This window comes from Neolamprologus brichardi, chromosome 10 (assembly GCF_056152115.1).
Source record: "Neolamprologus brichardi isolate AB-2024 chromosome 10, ASM5615211v1, whole genome shotgun sequence".
Classification (NCBI taxonomy): domain Eukaryota; kingdom Metazoa; phylum Chordata; class Actinopteri; order Cichliformes; family Cichlidae; genus Neolamprologus; species Neolamprologus brichardi.
The window spans coordinates 27,534,086-27,552,837 of NC_142113.1; the positions used below are offsets into that span (position 1 = coordinate 27,534,086).

An 18,752-nucleotide genomic window follows, 5' to 3' on the forward strand; every position below is an offset into this window, starting at 1 on the left:
TATATACATGTTCGTGTTTTCCTCCAAAAACAATAAGTTCCGTTGGAGCAGTCTTTCAACGCCTCTCTCTGTCTCTCGCTAGCAAAGTTGATCCAGACAACAAAGTAAAGCTAGTTTTCGGCTACGAGCCCGACACAGAACCCACCGTATTAGCCAGAGGTGCCTTTACTACGGTTCGGAGCCGCGGACCTTCAGTAACAGTAATAAATCACAGCAATAGTACATTCATGTAGTTGTAAACAGCATGATAATATATTAAGTAATCCAAAGTATTCAGAATACGTTACTCTCATTGAGTAACGTAACGGAATACGTTACAGAATACATTTTGGGGCATGTATTCTGTATTCTGTAATGGAATACATTTTAAAAGTAACCTTCCCAACACTGATGATAGGTTAGTAACTAAAACCCATAAATACATAAAAACAAGACAACATGAAGAAAAACAAGTTAGGGAATTAGGGGTTAGGGAATTATCTTGCATAAATAGGCTGTTGATTTTCTTTACTCATTTCAGTAATTATCAGCAAAATAGTTGCATGTTTAATCACTGGGAATTTACCCAGATTAATTAATTTATTTAGACAGAGCTCTCAACCCCCTCAGTGTTCAGCACAAAGTTACGCCCATGATAGGACAAACTAAGTAGAGAGTAAATAGGGTGTTTGTCTCCCAAACACAAACTGGGAGCTGTTTCCACAGGACTGGAGCCTGAAACTCAAGTAACTGGAAAGCAAGATGCCAATATGCAAGAAATATGCGCTCTTTTTCTAGTCCCTGTAAGAATTTTTAAAGAATTGTCATTAAAAGTAAAACTTAAATTAAGCGTTACTTTAAGAATAATGTAAAATAGATTACTAATAGTAAGCTATTATAGTAAGTTACTATTATGACATACAGCATTAGTATTTAGTGCTCTAAAACTGGTGCAGTTTTGCTATTGAAACTCTGACAAAACCCATGATAATGACGCTCAGGGTGGGTTATAATAATTGCATTAAAAAATAGAGATTGTGACACGTGTTTAAACAAACAAACAAACAAACAAAAATGAACTTGCTTGCAGTTTTTAACAGAGCTTAATTTTCCTATTTAGTCATGAAAATGTAATGCAGACATCTCCTGTAGAACAAAGACATTAAGTGAGTTACGTTAATTATTGATCGTGAATTGCCCACAGGTATGAATGTGAGTGTGACTGGTCGTCTGTCTTTCTGTGTCGCCCTGCGACAGGCTGGCGACATGTCCAGGATGTACTCCCCCTTTGCCCTACGGTAGCTGAGACAGGCTCCAGCTGATGGATGGATTGATGATCTCCTGTTATGAGGAGCCCAAATTTCAACCCATTCCTGTGTACTTCAAGGGAATGTAATTTGGAAAACTTTGCTTTTGTAAGAAGGTAAAATTGTGGATGGCTTCATTAAATATACAAAAGTTGTACATTTTTAACGGACTTTGCAATGCTTTACATACTGATTTCCTGAAACAGGTTTTTGAGGTAGTGATTTAATCGAAGGTCACAGCTGCTTATTTCACACCTGTCGATGCGCAAAGTAGAGGTATTCAGATTTCCCACAGCACGTAAAGGCAGCACCAGTCATTTCGGAGTGGGAGGGGACGCACGCAGTAAAAACTCCAGCTCACGCGCTCTGATACTCACAACACAGGAGATCCGCGTGCAGGTGAGATACAGAAGAGACATACTGACTTTGTGCACGCACAGCGGTATCCCACGCGCGTCAACTCAGCATCCATTTACCTACACTTGACTTCGTCTGCGTGTGCGCGATTTGGAGCTGCTATTTGGATGACGCTACAATCTTTCTATCGGACAACGAACATGCCGTCTCTGCGACACTCTTACACCGTGACGGTGCCGGAGGACCCGGCCGCTCTCCCCTGTGACAGACCGGAGATGAGGCGCAGGAGCCACCCGCTGTCCCGGTCCGTGCTGGTGTCCACATTCATGGGTCTGATCATCAACCAGGCCAAGGTGAGTCCAGCACCCCCTGGATCTGTCTCATCTGTGTCAAAGCACTCTCCTTCTGCGTGATTTTATTTTGGTGCCTCTCTGAATTTAACAGACTTTCTGAAAATATATAAAGAACTAAAGTTTTTATGCCTTTATATGTAGTCCTAAACTGATTTTCCAGGGGTGTCACCACGATATATGGTCGTGAGGGGGCCTAGGCCCTGACGAGGCTTACGTTTCAGTATATTACTGCACAGATATTGCGATGAAATTATTAGCAATGATGCATAAAGAGTAAAAATATGATGATAAATGAGGAGAAATGGGACTACAAGAGCAAAATAGACAGCAGATACTTGAGGATCACGCAAACTAGAGGAATTTGTGAGTGAGGCATAAGGTACACTGACTTAAAGGAGTCCGTTTTAACAGCTCTTGAGCCTTTAGTCATTAAACTTGTTAACCCTGTGAAGAGCCAGAAGATTTGAGGTGGAGGTCTCAGTTTGACCTTTAGCCAGTCATTGGTGTCGAAATGGAGAAGTACTGGGCTGAAAGTGCACACGCACACACAAGCGGGCAGGTGAAGAGGGGGTTAAGGGCTGCTCTAACCCCTGCATCATCATTATTTACTATTCAAGCTGGTTGTGTAATAGGAAGAAAAGCTGTTGATAAGGAATGTCCACTTATCATTTACGCAGGACATTTTGTTCACATGTAGAGCTGCACATGTGGGTCCATGTGGGTCCATGTGGGTCTGCGGTGTTTGCCTGAGGTCACAATCCAGTCCTCGCTGATGGGGGATATTATTGGTTTACTCAGAAAGTGCGTGTGTCAGTGTTTACACTGTCAATAAGTCTCTAATTAAGTCGCTTTTGAAGGCGTATTTTAATATTTTGGCTTTCAGTGAAAACCCCACCCCTACCGAACAGATGCCCAAGAAAACCTGGTCAAGACTTTCTGGGGTTGTTTTGTTTGTTTGTGATGATGGCATCAGACATATTTAGTTTATTTAAAAAAAGCAGAAGATCTGTATATTTTGCAGGACATTTTCTGAATATCTGAAAAGGTGGAAAGAAATCTACAGCTGATTAGTTTATCCGCTGACTGTAGCAGAAACGCCAGCAGCAGTGAATGCCACTCAAAGTCAGAATTTCTTGGGTTTTCTTTCTTTTTTTTGTTCCACTTTAAACATATCAGCATGCTTTAGCTGACTTTAGCCTTCAACTCAAAGTCAAAGTACAGCCAGAGGGAGCTGTTAGCAGGAGCTTATCTGCAGCATCAGGGTGCAGCTTTTCACAGCTGCCTTCAAACATCTGAAACTGGCTGTTCATTAAAAAATAATAATCGGATAACTTATAAATTCCTGTGTTCCTGCTCATTATTTCCTAAGCACAGTCTAGGGAAAGTAATAGTACTTCTACTTGAGTATTCTGGACTTTTCCCAGCTTTGCTTTTCATGAAGCAAAGATTTATGTTTATACTGTTTCCAAGGGAGTGGCGTAAGCTGGCGCCATGCGTATGCAGGAGGGCTGCCTGCTTCATCGCATGTTATATGGCCTTGTGCAGGCATGCAGAGCTGCTTTAGGGCACATTCTTGCGCTTTCTCTCTCTGTCTCTCTGTTTTTCTTTGAAGTCACAAAGACCAGCGTGGCGAGCTCCGGTTCACCTGAACGCATCGCTTCCACCGATTTTTGGACGGGTCGTTTAAATCAAAAGGCGCCCGCTGAGTGTGCCGAGCCCCGCCGGCTGGTGCTCACCGGAGCAGATGGGGGGCCCACACCATATGGTCACCTTCGAATAGTGCACAGAGGAAGAGAAACACAAAGATTTTAGGCAAAGGGGAATTAATCGCTAGTTTAGTCATACTTCTATTTTGAGGGATGGAAACAGTGATCACGAGGCACCAAAGCTCTCAGCTAGAAGTACTTATAATCAGAGCGGCACATAAGAGGGAGGAAAGGCAGGAACAATTAGATTACTTTTTCAAATATATTAGATTTGTTAATGTTCAGCATTACTAACTAGTAATCAGATACACTCATCCTGCTCGGCTCAGGTTTCCAAGGTTAAGCACTGCAACGCAGATATAATCCGGTTGTCACGGAAGAATTCCACCGGACGCTATAAAGACAACGTGGATTTTTTCTTGCAAACATTTGTTTCCAAGAACTAAAAACTGCACGACTCAAATGGCCAAAATCCCTCTCTTTCTGCTCGGTTCAGCCAGTTTCTTCCTGTTAAAAGAGAGTTTTTCCTTCCTGCTGTTGCCAAGTGCTTTCTCATAGGGGGTCATGTGAGTGTTGGGATTTTCTCTGTGGTATTTTAGGCTTTTTACCTTACGATATACAACATAAAGCACCTCGAGGGGCAGTTGTTGTGATTTGATGCTATATAAACAATATTGAATTGAACTGCCCATCAGGAGATTTAAAGGGAGCGCTCTGATTATATAACCACTTACATCCAGATGTAATCCAGAACCCAGAATGCCTGCAACCTGTGCTGCTTTAATATGGATTAAAAATGTACTATTAGAGGATTAATACTTAATGGGCTGCAGAAATGAAATGCATAAATTTAACTAGTGTACTATAGTTGCAACTAGTTTGCTTGTTCTTTGTGGAGACGGCTCTTAAAAACAGACTAGAGTCCCACAAGCTAACCCCAGCATGTCATTTCATTTAAAAAGAAAGAAACCATCAGGCTTTAAGTTCATTTTGGGTCTGATACAAGCTACAAACTAGATTTAAGTCTCAGTCTTTGGCTCTTCCAGGACATGGTTAATACTTAAAATGTAAAATAAATGGATTTCATGCTCTTTAATTAATGTCATCATTGTTTCTTCTGACATGCATGATAGCTGTTAACAGGTTTGTGACCTGTAGCCCGTCCTGCATGAGGGAACATTATAATAAGCGTGTAACATGATGTCGAAGAGCAGCTCGGCACTGTCACGCATCGACGCCTTTGCTGACAGAAGCAGCGTGCGGAAGTACCGTCATCGGGGCGCTGACGGAAACATAGGCGGCACAAAGTTTTACGCACACGCTGACTCATTATCTTTGTTTAATTATGTTGCAGATATTCAACGTTTTTTTTGTTAAACGTCTTTTCCACCCTCATACTTTGTGGGGGATAAAAGCTGTCTCGCTCTGTAAAAGGATCCTGTCAGCTCATGCACAGCAGACTTTTTTTTTTTTGACACCTGCATCACTCCCGGGCCACAGATGATTTACTCCAACCTACGGCGGCACGAGTTATGTCCAAAACTAAACCAGCTGATCCGTGACTTCAGGCAGTGATGTGAAACTTTACACAAACATCTGAAAGCCACGCTGCGCCCCTGCAGACCCACAGGGGGACTTTTTGTCACCGGTCAGCGTCACATGCTCACGTTATGTCACCGTTGGCGTGAGCTGGTGGGCTCACCACAGTCACGGGTGCGGGGAGGCGTCACAGCGAACCGTGGTATCTAATCTAAGCACGTGGAACCCTAGCTGAAAGCCGCAGCAGACCCGTGCCAGCAATGTGACCGTCATAACGCGCACATTGCACGAATGCCATCCTGTCTTTTAAGACTCGTTCACTCTTAAGGAATCTGTGGTGTGATCACACTGATGCATGCGGATCTGTTGGCAAATTCGGCCTTTGTTTTTTTTAGCATGAACCTAGAGCCTCACAAAGTGTTAAACAGACAAAAGGCAGAAATCAAGTTTGCATTCATTACAATAAAGTGTATTTTGAGTAGGCAGCTCTTGTTTTTTTTTCTTGTAAAAATGGTGACACTTAACCACGGAGCCGAGAAAATAGAGACTTAAAAGTGGCATCAACTGTGTTTTAATTCAAATCATGATCTATTTGAAAACTTAACCGATTAGCCTTTTTATGAAGATAAATAAAATATTAAAAAAACAATACAATATGTTTAGGACTCAAACTCAAAGTCAAGCTGACTCTCCCTAATCCTGGTTCTTCCTGTTAAAAGGGAGATGCAATTTATAGAATTTTGACCTGTTGGAAAAAACACTATAATTTTGCATATGCCATTCGATTCCATTTTTGTTGTGCATGGTCAGACTTTCACTGGTTTACTGTCCTTCTCACTACCAAGCGCTTGTGAATAAATGTAGCAGTGCCTCCGATCAGTTGCTCTGTCATTTGAAAAACACTTTTACTGTCATGTAAATCTTTAATGTTGACATCTCTCTTTTCTTTTTTTCTGTGAACAGAACAAGAGCCTTCAGGGCCTGGTGGGTTTGAAGAACCTGGGTAACACTGTAAGTGTCACGTTTTGTCCTTTTAAATGCAAATAACTCTGTTTAGTCTTCACTTTAATAATTACCGGGCCTCTCTGTTTGATGTGATTTGCAGTGCTTCATGAACTCCATCCTCCAGTGTCTGAGTAACACTTTAGAGCTGAGAGATTACTGTCTGAGAAACGGCCACATCACAGACCTCAACAACAACTGCAGGTCAAACACTGCTCTCATCGAAGGTACGATGAGTTATTTTTGCAGATCTTAAGTCGAGTTAATTCCCTACCAACGTGAGATGGTGGTCTGATTTCTGCAATTTGTCTACCTCAGAGTTTGCAAAGCTGACTCAGAGCCTGTGGACCTCTGCAAACAATGAGCCCATCAGTCCCTCTGAATTCAGGAACCAGGTCCAGAGGTGTGCTCCAAAATTCGTTGGCTGCAAGTGAGTTTTCCGCCTTCTTTTAAAGTCAACCTGAAGCCGTGCACATCAGTAAAATCAAGTAAAAATGTCTCCCTCTACAGCCAACAGGATGCTCAGGAATTTCTCCGCTTCTTGTTGGACGGTCTCCATAATGAAGTCAACCGTGTGACGGTCCGCCCTAAAGTGTCCGTCCTGGACTTTGACCACCTCGCGTAAGTGTGGCCTCACACTCAAAGCCTGTCTGGGTGACTGCTGTATCCCTGATTGGGCTGCAGTGGTCAACATAGCGAGCTTTCATCTATAATTATCGTGTAATTGACATTTTGTGGCCATTGGAGGAGAAACAAACCCCAAAATTGGTGAATTAATATTAACAATGAGTTTACTTATCAATATCTGAGTTGCAAAGGATCTTAAAGAGGCTTTAATTGAAGTTTTTATCACTGGTTTGCAGGTGAACATAACATCGGTTTGACTTTGCTGTTTTTTTGTTTTTTTTGTTTTTTTTTACAGGGATGACGAAAAAGGCAGAAGGATGTGGAACATGTACTTGGCGAGAGAGGACAGCAAAGTAGTGGGTGAGTGATTTCTTTATTTTTTAACCCATAGCTGCTTAATAATCTTAAATAAGCCTTAAAAGAATATAAATGTTTAACGTGGTCCTCCATCCTGCTCACAGATCTGTTTGTGGGGCAGCTGAAAAGCTCTCTGACTTGCACAGCTTGTGGTTTCCGCTCCACTGTGTTTGATCCATTTTGGGACCTCTCGATACCAATTGCACAGGTAAAATGCCTGCTGTGGTCTTGGATTATCGCATTGCATAAGCCACGGATGTAAAAATTATATCCACGTTGTAAATGTAATTTCTGTAGAGGTTACCGATCTTAATCATAAGCGTTAGGCAAGTCTTCACGCAGTGCTTGATTTTTACACTTGTCTGCCTCCACAGAAGAGTTCAGGCGAAGTGACTCTCAAAGACTGCTTGAGACTCTTTACAAAGGAAGATGTGTTGGATGGAGAGGAGAGACCGGTAAGAGGCAATGCATAAATAACCCAAGTCTCACTTTCCTCTGTAAAGATGATGCAATGTATCGATTACACTGCCTACACCGTGTTCGTCTCTTTCTTAGACGTGCACCAAATGCAAAGCCAGAAGAAAATGCACCAAGAGGTTCAGCATCCAGAAGTTCCCTCAGGTCCTCGTACTTCGTATCCTTTCCTCACATCTTTGCATTTTAATATTTCCAGAAAGCAGAGAGATTTCAATGATGTCCTGTGCAATAAAGATATTGAGCAGAGTGAATCAGTGTCAAATAAAGTGTCTTTAGTGGTTTAGTTAGCCATGGAGACTGGCTGCTCACACCCTGGTAATCTCCAGTCACTAGGAAAAAATGTCCATTCCCTGGAAGTTGCTGCCTGTTGCCAGTCGGTTGTAGCTTGCATGATCGATGCAAGCTATCTTTGAACCAGTTTTGATCCTTGACCCAGTGTTCCCTCAGACCTTAAACGATTCTCAGACTCCAACGTCCGAGCCAGCAAGCTCTCCACTTACGTCAACTTCCCTCTTAAAGATCTGGACCTGCGGGAGTTTGCCTCGGAACCCAGCGGTATGTTTCCAGAGGAGAGAAGGACAATCAATCTATTTTAGCTTTGCCGCTGTGTTGACTGACAGCTGTGTTGTCTCTTCTCCGCAGAGCGCCCTGTGTATAACCTCTATGCAGTGTCCAACCACAGTGGAAACGCTTTGGGAGGCCACTACACAGCCTACTGCAAAAACCCAGCTCTGGGAGAGTGGTACAGCTACAATGACTCCAGGTATCAGCTCTCGCATCATCGTGTTACTTAGCGTATCATCTTATCAGACTGGCAGAAAGGGTTAAAGTCTAATTAAGCTGTATATACCTGCTGTCAGATGAAAGTGACCTAATCTTAATTGCATCAAGCTGACCTCATTACAGCTTTACAGCAAAGTGTGCATGTTTGCAGCCTGGTTCATAATGTGCAAATATTTAACTTTGTGCTAAGCTGCCCTCGTTTCAGTGTTTCCCGTGTGCTCTCTCTGTGCAGGGTGAGCCCGATGTCCTCCAGCCAGGTTCGCAGCAGCAATGCCTACGTCCTCTTCTACGAGCTGGCCACCCCTTCACACAGCAAATATCAGACGTGTCGGCTTTAGGTGCCATCGAGGAGCGATAAGCTGTGCTAAACTTGGACTGATAACAGGGAAGGAAAAACAAAGGAGTCAGACGCTGCCTGCTGGGAGATTGCTCCACCTAGTGGAGAGAGTCCGACCAATGCAAGCTGTGAAAAAGGAGCGTCGAGACGCCAAACGGTGGATGAGAAGGCATATTTACACTGAAGGATTGAAAGCTTCGCTCACTGGCTGGGTTGAAGTGAAACAACAGTGGGAGGAAATGTAAAAAGTGCGAAACTTGCAATACGCTGCTTGCAATATGCAAGCATGTTTTTTTCCTTATTTCACTCAAAAAGGACATTTTGAAGCTTCTCTTTTGTCACTTGAGTGCATTTTTTTTCTCTTTTGAATATAGATTATTAGTGTTAAGAATTTATTGTTATTACAGAGACTTGAGAAGCACGCCTCACACACCAAACGCAAGATATAATTTATTCTATTTAATATGATGTCAGAGCTTGAGCGTGCATTATGTGTGTATATATAATTTAACAAAGCTTTATGGTTTCCCTCTCTGCCAGTGCAGAGGGAACATCCTATTATATTTTTGTACAGTATTTATCAACAGCGCAGCGAATGTAACTGTACTGTGGGAAAAGTCACACCAAGCACATACCAAAGCAGCTTCTTCCAGGAAATGTGACTGACTTAAAGCCTAAGACAGTCCAGCGTCTGTAAATGATTAAAATCCATCACTAACTTGCCCTGCATGTGTGATTTTTATTAATTAACCCTTTATTTTCACACTTCACAGCAGAAATCCTGTGTCACGTGCAGCAGACACTTGCTGATCCAGTCGAATAAATTAGAATCAGCTGAATACACAGAAGAGCCCGTAGAAAGTCACCAGCAGTGTGTGCTGATTAAGACTTTCTGCAGAACGGTGTATGGTGGCCCTCTGAGGCCAAGCGGACTGCAACATAAGAAAACACCAGCAATAAGAAAAACACTGCAAAAGCACACAAAACACAACGGAAATAGGAAAAAACAGTTTTCCACAAGCACAAGGGAAGTGTTTCTGGGGAGACAATAACCTGACGGACCAGTTGCAGAAACCAAAATATGCTAAGAATTGCGCTGGGAAACACTTCAAAGAAGTGGAGGATCTATCGGTTTTGTGAGGAAAGAAAAGATGAAAGGTAAGTGTGTTAGCCCAACTATTAGGCTAAAAGTCCGTCATCAGTATTATATGAATCATGATAAAACACACCTAGCATGTTTTGGGTTCCTGCAACTGGTCCGTCGGGTTATTGTCTCCCCAGAAACACTTCCCTTGTGCTTTTGGAAATCTTTTTTTCCTATTTCTGTTTTCTTTTTGTTGTTGTCGTTTTTCTATTTCGATTGTGTTTTGTGTGCTTTTGCAGCGTTTTTCTTATTGCTGGTGTTGTCTTAAGTTTCTTAAGTTGCAGTCCGTTTGGCCTCTCGGGGCCACCGTAGGCAGTGCCTTTGTGTACATCGTACGAGACAAGTGGCTCCTTAGGCCTTACAGCGACCCTGAAGTCAAATTAATGCAATAAATCCATCCAGACTAGTGGTGTCCCAACTCCTGTTAATCAACACTTTCCCTTCCAGAGTATTACTTTGGACTCACCAGTCACTTATGATCCACTAATCATCAACTACACCTTCATTCCTTCAAAAGAGGTTTACATATTTGCTCCGCAAGCAAAAAGCTGCTGGTTCGCGTCCAGCCAGAGACCTAAATTATCTCAGGGTTACATCAGGAAGGGCATCTGGCTTAAAAATCTGCCAAAACAAAACATGCAGGGCTGCCTGCTCAGTTGACAAAAGATTAGCTGACAGTAGCACTCAGGTGCTGATGATCAAATGCTCTTTATTAACTGATCAGCAGGTGAGCACTTCTATAAAAGCAGAGGTTTTGCCAGTTTTCCTGGTAACCAGGTGCGCGGTAGACCGTGCACTCCTGTGCACTGCTCATGTTGAATGTTAAAGTTCATAACAGCACAATTAGAAAAAACAAACAAGTGTGTCCTGATGATGTCATCATGTCCCCAGAGGCAGCAATGCTGAATAAAAATATATTTTAAATAACCCGGAAGGCACTAGATCTTACTAATATATTGCAAAGCCGTCCATTGGGCTGATCTAAACTGTGCCTATTTTTATAGATAACAGCTGTAGAAATGCTGCATTCCCCTGATTATAATGACAGATGGCACTTACACTGTGATGCTCAAAGCTCGCCAAAACATACGTTTTATCAAATCATGACCCAGTCACTTAAAGAAATCCTCAAACCTTGATGAAAGTGTTTTGATGTAAGAGTGGACAACCTTTGAATTTTCTCTTTCACCAGCTGGGTTATGATTTCTGGAAATAAATCTTATTACCTTTGAGCACCACAAGGTAAGAGGCATTTACCTCCACTGTAATCAAAAGAAGGGGTTTATTTCTGCAGCTGAGTTCCAAAACTCAGGTAAATCTTACTAAAACAATCAAACAGGGGACAGGCCAGAGGAAAATAAGTAAGATTTTCCCTTTAATGTCCCCTTTTTTGCCCGCTTCAGATGCCAAACATGGCAGATATGTCTGTGAAGGTTCTCAGTCATCCAGGTCATCGTAGTCAAAGGAGCTTGCAAAGAAAAGCGTCTGGACTTCTTTAAGTTACTTGAAGACGTTTCACCTCTCATCCGAGAGGCTTCTTCAGTTCTAAGGTCAAATGGTGGAGAGTCCCAGATATAACCCTAGTGGGAGTGTCCCCCCACAGAGGGACAAAAGGACCCCCTGATGATCCTCTAATCGCCTGAGCCAAGGTGTGGAACTGGGTGTGGGTCCCAATCAGCCAGAGTTTCGGGTAAGTTCATTGTGAAACCTGGCCCCACCTTATCATGCGAATTCCTGAGGTCAGATGGCCCAGGGTGTGAGTGGGCGTTAAGGCGTCTGGGAAGGGATCTCAAAACTGGATTATAGATGGCAGAGAGTTGGTGTCGTAAACCACCGCCTCTGTTCAAAGATGGTCGCTCACAGTGGACATAGATGGCTTCTTTCACTCCTCTTTCAAACCATCTGTCCTCTCTGTCCAAAATGTGAACATTGGCATCCTCGAAAGAGTGTCCTTTATCCTTAAGATGCAGATGGACAGCTGAATCTTGTCCTGTGGAGGTCGCTCTTCTGTGTTGTGCCATGCGCTTGTGAAGTGGCTGTTTGGTCTCTCCAATGTAGAGGTCTGGGCATTCCTCGCTGCACTGTACAGCATACACCACATTGTTAAGTCTGTGTTTTGGCGTTTTGTCTTTCGGGTGAACCAGTTTTTGTCTGAGTGTGTTGCTGGGTCTGAAGTACACCGGGATGTCATGCTTGGAGAAAACCCTCCTGAGTTTCTCTGATACACCGGCTACATAGGGGATGACAATGTTGTTGCGCCTGTCCTTCTTATCCTCCCTCGCTGGTGTCTGATCTTCTTTTCTGTGCCTCTTTGCTGACTTTAAAAACGCCCATTTAGGATAGCCGCACGTTTTGAGTGCTTCCTTTACATGTGTGTGTTCCTTCTTTTTCCCTTCAGGCTTAGAGGGAACATGTTCTGCCCGGTGGTGTAGGGACCTAATTACTCCAAGTTTGTGTTCCAGAGGGTGATGGGAGTCAAACAGGAGGTACTGGTCCGTGTGTGTGGGCTTCCGGTAAACTTCGATGTTGAGGTTGCCATTCTCTTCAATGTGCACAGCGCAGTCCAGGAAAGGCAAACAGTCGTCCTTTGTGTCTTCCCTGGTGAACTTGATGTTTTTATCCACAGCGTTGATGTGCGCAGTGAAGGATTCCACTTCTTGTGTCTTGATTTTGACCCAGGTGTCGTCTACATATCTGTACCAGTGGCTGGGTACTCTCCCTTTGAATCACTACTCTCCTCAGTGACAACAATACCTACGAAGCCTTAAAGCGAGACCCCACAAGCAGCTACAAAAAGAAAGTTATAGCTTGCCTTCAAGACTTGGAAAAGGACAAAATCATTGACCGCCTTACTTATCACCGCCTTTACCCAGGGGATGCCATACCCTGCATTTACGGACTTCCAAAAATCCACAAGGAAGCTGTCCCACTCAGACCCATAGTCAGTAGCATAAACTCAGCCACTTATAACATTGCAAAACACCTTGCTACCATCCTTGCTCCTCTCGTGGGGAACACCCCACACCACATCAAGAACTCCACCGACTTCACTGACAAGGTCCAAAAACTTACCCTGGATCCAGATGAAACCATGGTGTCCTTTGATGTAGTCTCTCTCTTCACTTGCATACCCACCACGGAGGCAGTGGAGACTGTCAGAAAACAACTACAAGAAGACAGCTCTTTGGAGGACAGGACCAACTTCACACCCGATCAGATTTGCACACTGTTAGACCTCTGCCTCACCACTACATATTTCAAATACAACGAAGGCTATTACAGACAAAAACATGGCTGTGCCATGGGCTCCCCCGTGTCACCTATTGTAGCCAACCTTTACATGGAGGAAGTGGAAAGGAAGGCTCTTGGCTCTTTCAAAGGAAGAGTACCCAGCCACTGGTACAGATATGTAGATGACACCTGGGTCAAAATCAAGACACAAGAAGTGGAATCCTTCACTGCGCACATTAACGCTGTGGATAAAAACATCAAGTTCACCAGGGAAGACACAAAGGACAACTGTTTGCCTTTCCTGGACTGCACTGTGCACATTGAAGAGAATGGCAACCTCAACATCGAAGTTTACCGGAAGCCCACACACACGGACCAGTACCTCCTGTTTGACTCCCATCACCCTCTGGAACACAAACTTGGAGTAATTAGGTCCCTACACCACCGGGCAGAACATGTTCCCTCTAAGCCTGAAGGGAAAAAGAAGGAACACACACATGTAAAGGAAGCACTCAAAACGTGCGGCTATCCTAAATGGGCGTTTTTAAAGTCAGCAAAGAGGCACAGAAAAGAAGATCAGACACCAGCGAGGGAGGATAAGAAGGACAGACGCAACAACATTGTCATCCCCTATGTAGCCGGTGTATCAGAGAAACTCAGGAGGGTTTTCTCCAAGCATGACATCCCGGTGTATTTCAGACCCAGCAACACACTCAGACAAAAACTGGTTCACCCGAAAGACAAAACGCCAAAACACAGACTTAACAATGTGGTGTATGCCGTACAGTGCAGCGAGGAATGCCCAGACCTCTACATTGGAGAGACCAAACAGCCACTTCACAAGCGCATGGCACAACACAGAAGAGCGACCTCCACAGGACAAGATTCAGCTGTCCATCTGCATCTTAAGGATAAAGGACACTCTTTCGAGGATGCCAAAGTTCACATTTTGGACAGAGAGGACAGATGGTTTGAAAGAGGAGTGAAAGAAGCCATCTATGTCCACTGTGAGCGACCATCTTTGAACAGAGGCGGTGGTTTACGACACCAACTCTCTGCCATCTATAATCCAGTTTTGAGATCCCTTCCCAGACGCCTTAACGCCCACTCACACCCTGGGCCATCTGACCTCAGGAATTCGCATGATAAGGTGGGGCCAGGTTTCACAATGAACTTACCCGAAACTTTGGCTGATTGGGACCCACACCCAGTTCCACACCTTGGCTCAGGCGATTAGAGGATCATCAGGGGGTCCTTTTGTCCCTCTGTGGGGGGACACTCCCACTAGGGTTATATCTGGGACTCTCCACCATTTGACCTTAGAACTGAAGAAGCCTCTTGGATGAGAGGTGAAACGTCTTCAAGTAACTTAAAGAAGTCCAGACGCTTTTCTTTGCAAGCTCTTTTGACAAACATGGCAGAAAAATTACTTCAATGCATTTTTTTAAACAATAAAAAAAGAATCAAACTGCATTTCATTTAAACAAACACAGTAAAACAGAGTCTGCAAAGTATTATTTCTTTAATCTCCCTAAAATAGTAAAGAATCATATTCATTTGCCTTAAGTCTTCTTCATGTTTTTAACCTTTCTTGTACTACTCACACCTCAAAAAACCCTGAAACTGACGAAGATTGGAGATATTGATGTTTTTCAGAGTTAATCGTGACACAGTTTCCTACCATTCTGGCTCATTTCATTTCTTAGATATATAAATGATGCTTAATGGTGCAGCTCTAAGTTGTAATGCTTGTAGGACAGATTAGATTGTCTGTGAAGGCTCTCAGTCATCCAGGTCATCGTAGTCTAAAGAGCTTGGAAAGAAAAGCGTCTGGACTTCTTTAAGTTGTTTAAAGACGTTTCACCTCTCATCCGAGAAGCTTCTTCAGCTCTAAGGTCAAACGGCGGAGAGTCCCAGATTAGATTAGATTAGATTAGATTAGATTATGTAAGGAATTGCAGCTTCATAAAGCAAGATGACCTACGTTTCTGAGTGTGCTAGTAGTGTAAAAACACAACATCCTTCTATTTACCACCAACTTTATAAGATATTAAGTAATATTAGTAATTTACCCCAAAAAATTCCTCTGTGCTAAGGCTTAAAACTGCAGGGTGAATGACTATTTTCACCCACATTAAAGCCATATTTATCATGTAGGTCTTCCCCCACTAGAGGGAGCTCTGCGCAGTCGTGCAACATTCATTGATCACTAGAAAGAAGTTTATCCAGGAACCTCTGAAGCAACTCTCAAACCTTCAGCGGATACTCTCTGTGTGTGTGTGTGTGTGTGTGTGTGTGTGTGTGTGTGTGTGTGTGTGTGTGTGTGTGTGTGTGTGTGTGTGTGTGTGTGTGTGATTAGGTTTCAGGGGCTGGGACAGATGATCTGTTTGTGACTGGGCCAGTTTGTGAGGAGCAAAGATAAAGTTATCAGAGCAGGCCTAAGTGTTATCACCACTGCAACACAAACTGAGTTTTAGCACACACGGTCAGAGGGATCAGTGCCTCGTTAGCCTTGAAGACAAGAGCTGTGGGTACATGGGGACTGGTATTTATCAGCTTGTTATAAATTTGATGTGATATATTTAATGAAAATAGATGTGATGCAGATTTATTCATTCACTAATCATTATGATCATTAAGCCTTTTCAACTTTGTCCTGCTGATTGTTTCAGGTAGTGCTTTGAGCTAGTTTGGGCTTTTATGAAAGGGTGAAAGTGCTTCACTGTTAAGGACAGGGATACTCCTGATTTGTAGTGCAAGAGAAAAAATGAGCTTCATGGTGAAATGAGAGTAAATGTTTCATGCTGATTGTTTTTGATCAAACCCTTGAGGATGATTCCTGTCTATGTGATTAAACTGAAGCCTTTTTAAAGACTTTAAAAATAAAAGAGGTGTTTGATATGGGTCTAAAACATCTGGGTAAAGTCTAAACTAACAATATTGAAGAACGGTGATACATAACCTGTTAATAAAAATAGATTTATCTGATGTGTAAATGTTAATTAATGATGAAGAATCTATGAGCAGACTAGTTTGGGTTGTATCTAAAATGCATGTTGAGGCTTTGAATAAGGCGCGCCAAACTCTTCTTACATTGTGGGCAATATTCAGTCCCCTTTGAGCTTAAGCATGGTAGACCCATATGCAACTACTGCCCTATTAAAAACTTCAAATGGACATCGGATCCCTGATATTTCTTATGAATTTTCAAGAAGACCCCTCAGTTTTTCTACATTATAATGAAAAGTTTTTGCAGTAAATTGAAGAAAATTGTCAGAACGGCTCCTTAAAGTGTAAAATTACTCATGAAAAAAGTACCGGCATCTCTTTACTGTGATTTTATCAAATAATTAAAAACAAAAATGTTTGTTAATTGTCAGAAAATGTTCTATTTTTAACCCACTGTGAAAACAACACAGAAGTACACTCATGACCATGTAAAACTGTTTAGTTGCTCATTATCACAAATATCTAATCAGCTGTGCAAGCCACTCCATGCATTTAGGAATAAAGACATGGCCACGATGGCCCGAAGTTCAAATTGAGCAATGGTGAAGAAAGATCATTTTTGAAAAAATATATACAAAATATCCAGGTAGCAGCAGTTCTCAGTTCTCGTAAATGTCTTGTTATTACCAGAGAAGAAGCAGCAGAAGACCACACCAGGTGCCACAACTGTCAGGAATCTGAGGATACAATTCACACAAGTTCACCAAAATTAGACAATAGAAATTAAGAAAAATGTCGGGGGTCATTGTCAGTTGGACATTCTGTCACGTCCCCACAAAGAGGTCTAGAGGTGTGAGTTTGGGGACCGGTAACAAATGTGGGGGCTCATCTGGGATATGAATGAAAGGAACAGTGATTAGGATTTGGTGTGTTGTTTCCGGGTCGCTTGTTTATTTCTACTGTATCTGGTACAATCTCCCCAGTTATCAATATCGATCAATCAATATCGACTGATCTCTCCAAAGTGTGAAATGGACACACATGCAGAAGCTGCAGTATCAGCAGGGGGAGATAATATACAGTATTTAAAGTCAAGAAGTCAACAGTGACCAAGGAAGGTATGAAGTACATTCCAGGGTCCTTCAATGCCAGAAACGGTTAAGTTAGGGGGCTAATACATATTTACATGTAAATGTGTTATTAATGTCTCTTTAAAGGCTGTCCTTTGAACCTTTTATCATTTTAATGTCGGCTTGAAATAAAAGATCTCCCTCTGCTGGTACTGTAGAGTACTGCTAGCCTGATATTAGCAAGTTGAAAAAACAGGATATTTTCTGTTACTATTTTAATGGAATAATAACAAGAAAACATCTCTATTTCTGTCATTTACTGTGTATCTATTACTTCTATGGATCATGTCTTTGTAGAACTGCAGAAAACACTGTTTAAAGTCCATAATTTATTCCCTCCTTATTTGCAGTTTTCACATTTTCCAAAGCCAACCAGTGGACCAAACTGGACCCTTTCACAGGCCAGTTTTGGCTGCGCCAGGCCATATGTTTGCAACCCTAGTTTAGATGGAGGATCAAAACAAGAAAAATAAATAATTATAAATCAACCCTTACAGTTCTACTTGATGATATGCCAGTGACATCTGTGGGAATGATGATTTTCTTTGATTGTTTGGTTATTTATAAAATTTGAGAGGCTGCTTGTCAGAAAAACGAGCCCATAATATAACACAACATTACATAAGCCCATAGTCAGTAAAAAATGTCCTTTCCACTTTCATACACACACAAGCAGGACACTCCCCTCCCCCATGCACACGCAGTTCCTTTGGCGCCCATGCTCACCATATGGGCTGATCACACAGCTCAGGGTATTAACAGCTATTTGCCTGCATGGGGAGAAGTGTTGTTTTAGATGTTGTTACCAAGCACTCCCAGTGTTGACACTTCCATAGCAAATGACCATACCATAAAATGATGAAGCTGTCACCTGGGCTAAAGTCCACTTTACAATGCAGACCTCACACTGTGGGAGTTTGGCCCACCGGTCACCTCAACTTATATCAAGACCATTGCTTTAGATTAAGCAGCTTTCGTCAGTGTCTACTTTGGGGTCAGCTTATAAGTAATGTTTGTAATGACCTTATTGTAAGTAATTCTTTAACAATAAATAACCCTTTGAATGTTGAATATTAACTTCACATTAAGTGTTCAAAGTGGTAGTGGGAGCACTATCTGACCCCAGTGCTAGTTAAAGTTCTACAAACTTTATGTTGAAATGTGGAACGATCTCCAGTTTGGTTTTACCAGAACATATAGCTGAATATAAGCTGTGATGTGGACGATCTGCACTTGGTGCGCAGAGGTAAAATGAGTAAATCTAGCAGAGAGGATTATCAGGTTGACTTTTTAAAGCTGAAACTGTATCACTACAGTCCATGACTCTGAGGCTGAGTCAAGATCTCAATAAAAATACTGAGCAGCTGTAAATGATGACTCTCCCTTTGTTGCATTAAACATTTAGCAGTTGGTGAATAAAATAACTGTGTTTTTACTTTGTACTCTCGTCCTCTCTGTCTTTTGAGACTAGCTA

The 18,752-nt window shown here is 42.4% G+C and overlaps 1 protein-coding gene across 1 annotated transcript; it reads left to right on the top strand.

Moving 5' to 3' along the window:
* The first annotated feature begins 1,503 nt into the window (after positions 1-1,503).
* usp2b (ubiquitin specific peptidase 2b) lies at positions 1,504-9,547 on the top strand. Its single transcript, XM_087847472.1, has 12 exons — positions 1,504-1,996; positions 6,205-6,252; positions 6,347-6,470; positions 6,562-6,673; positions 6,754-6,864; positions 7,166-7,230; positions 7,332-7,435; positions 7,602-7,682; positions 7,783-7,861; positions 8,152-8,259; positions 8,347-8,467; positions 8,720-9,547. Exons 1-12 carry the CDS (start codon positions 1,811-1,813, stop codon positions 8,823-8,825), a joined length of 1,245 nt encoding a protein of 414 aa, XP_087703598.1. The 5' UTR covers positions 1,504-1,810; the 3' UTR covers positions 8,826-9,547.
* The last annotated feature ends 9,205 nt before the right edge of the window (positions 9,548-18,752 follow it).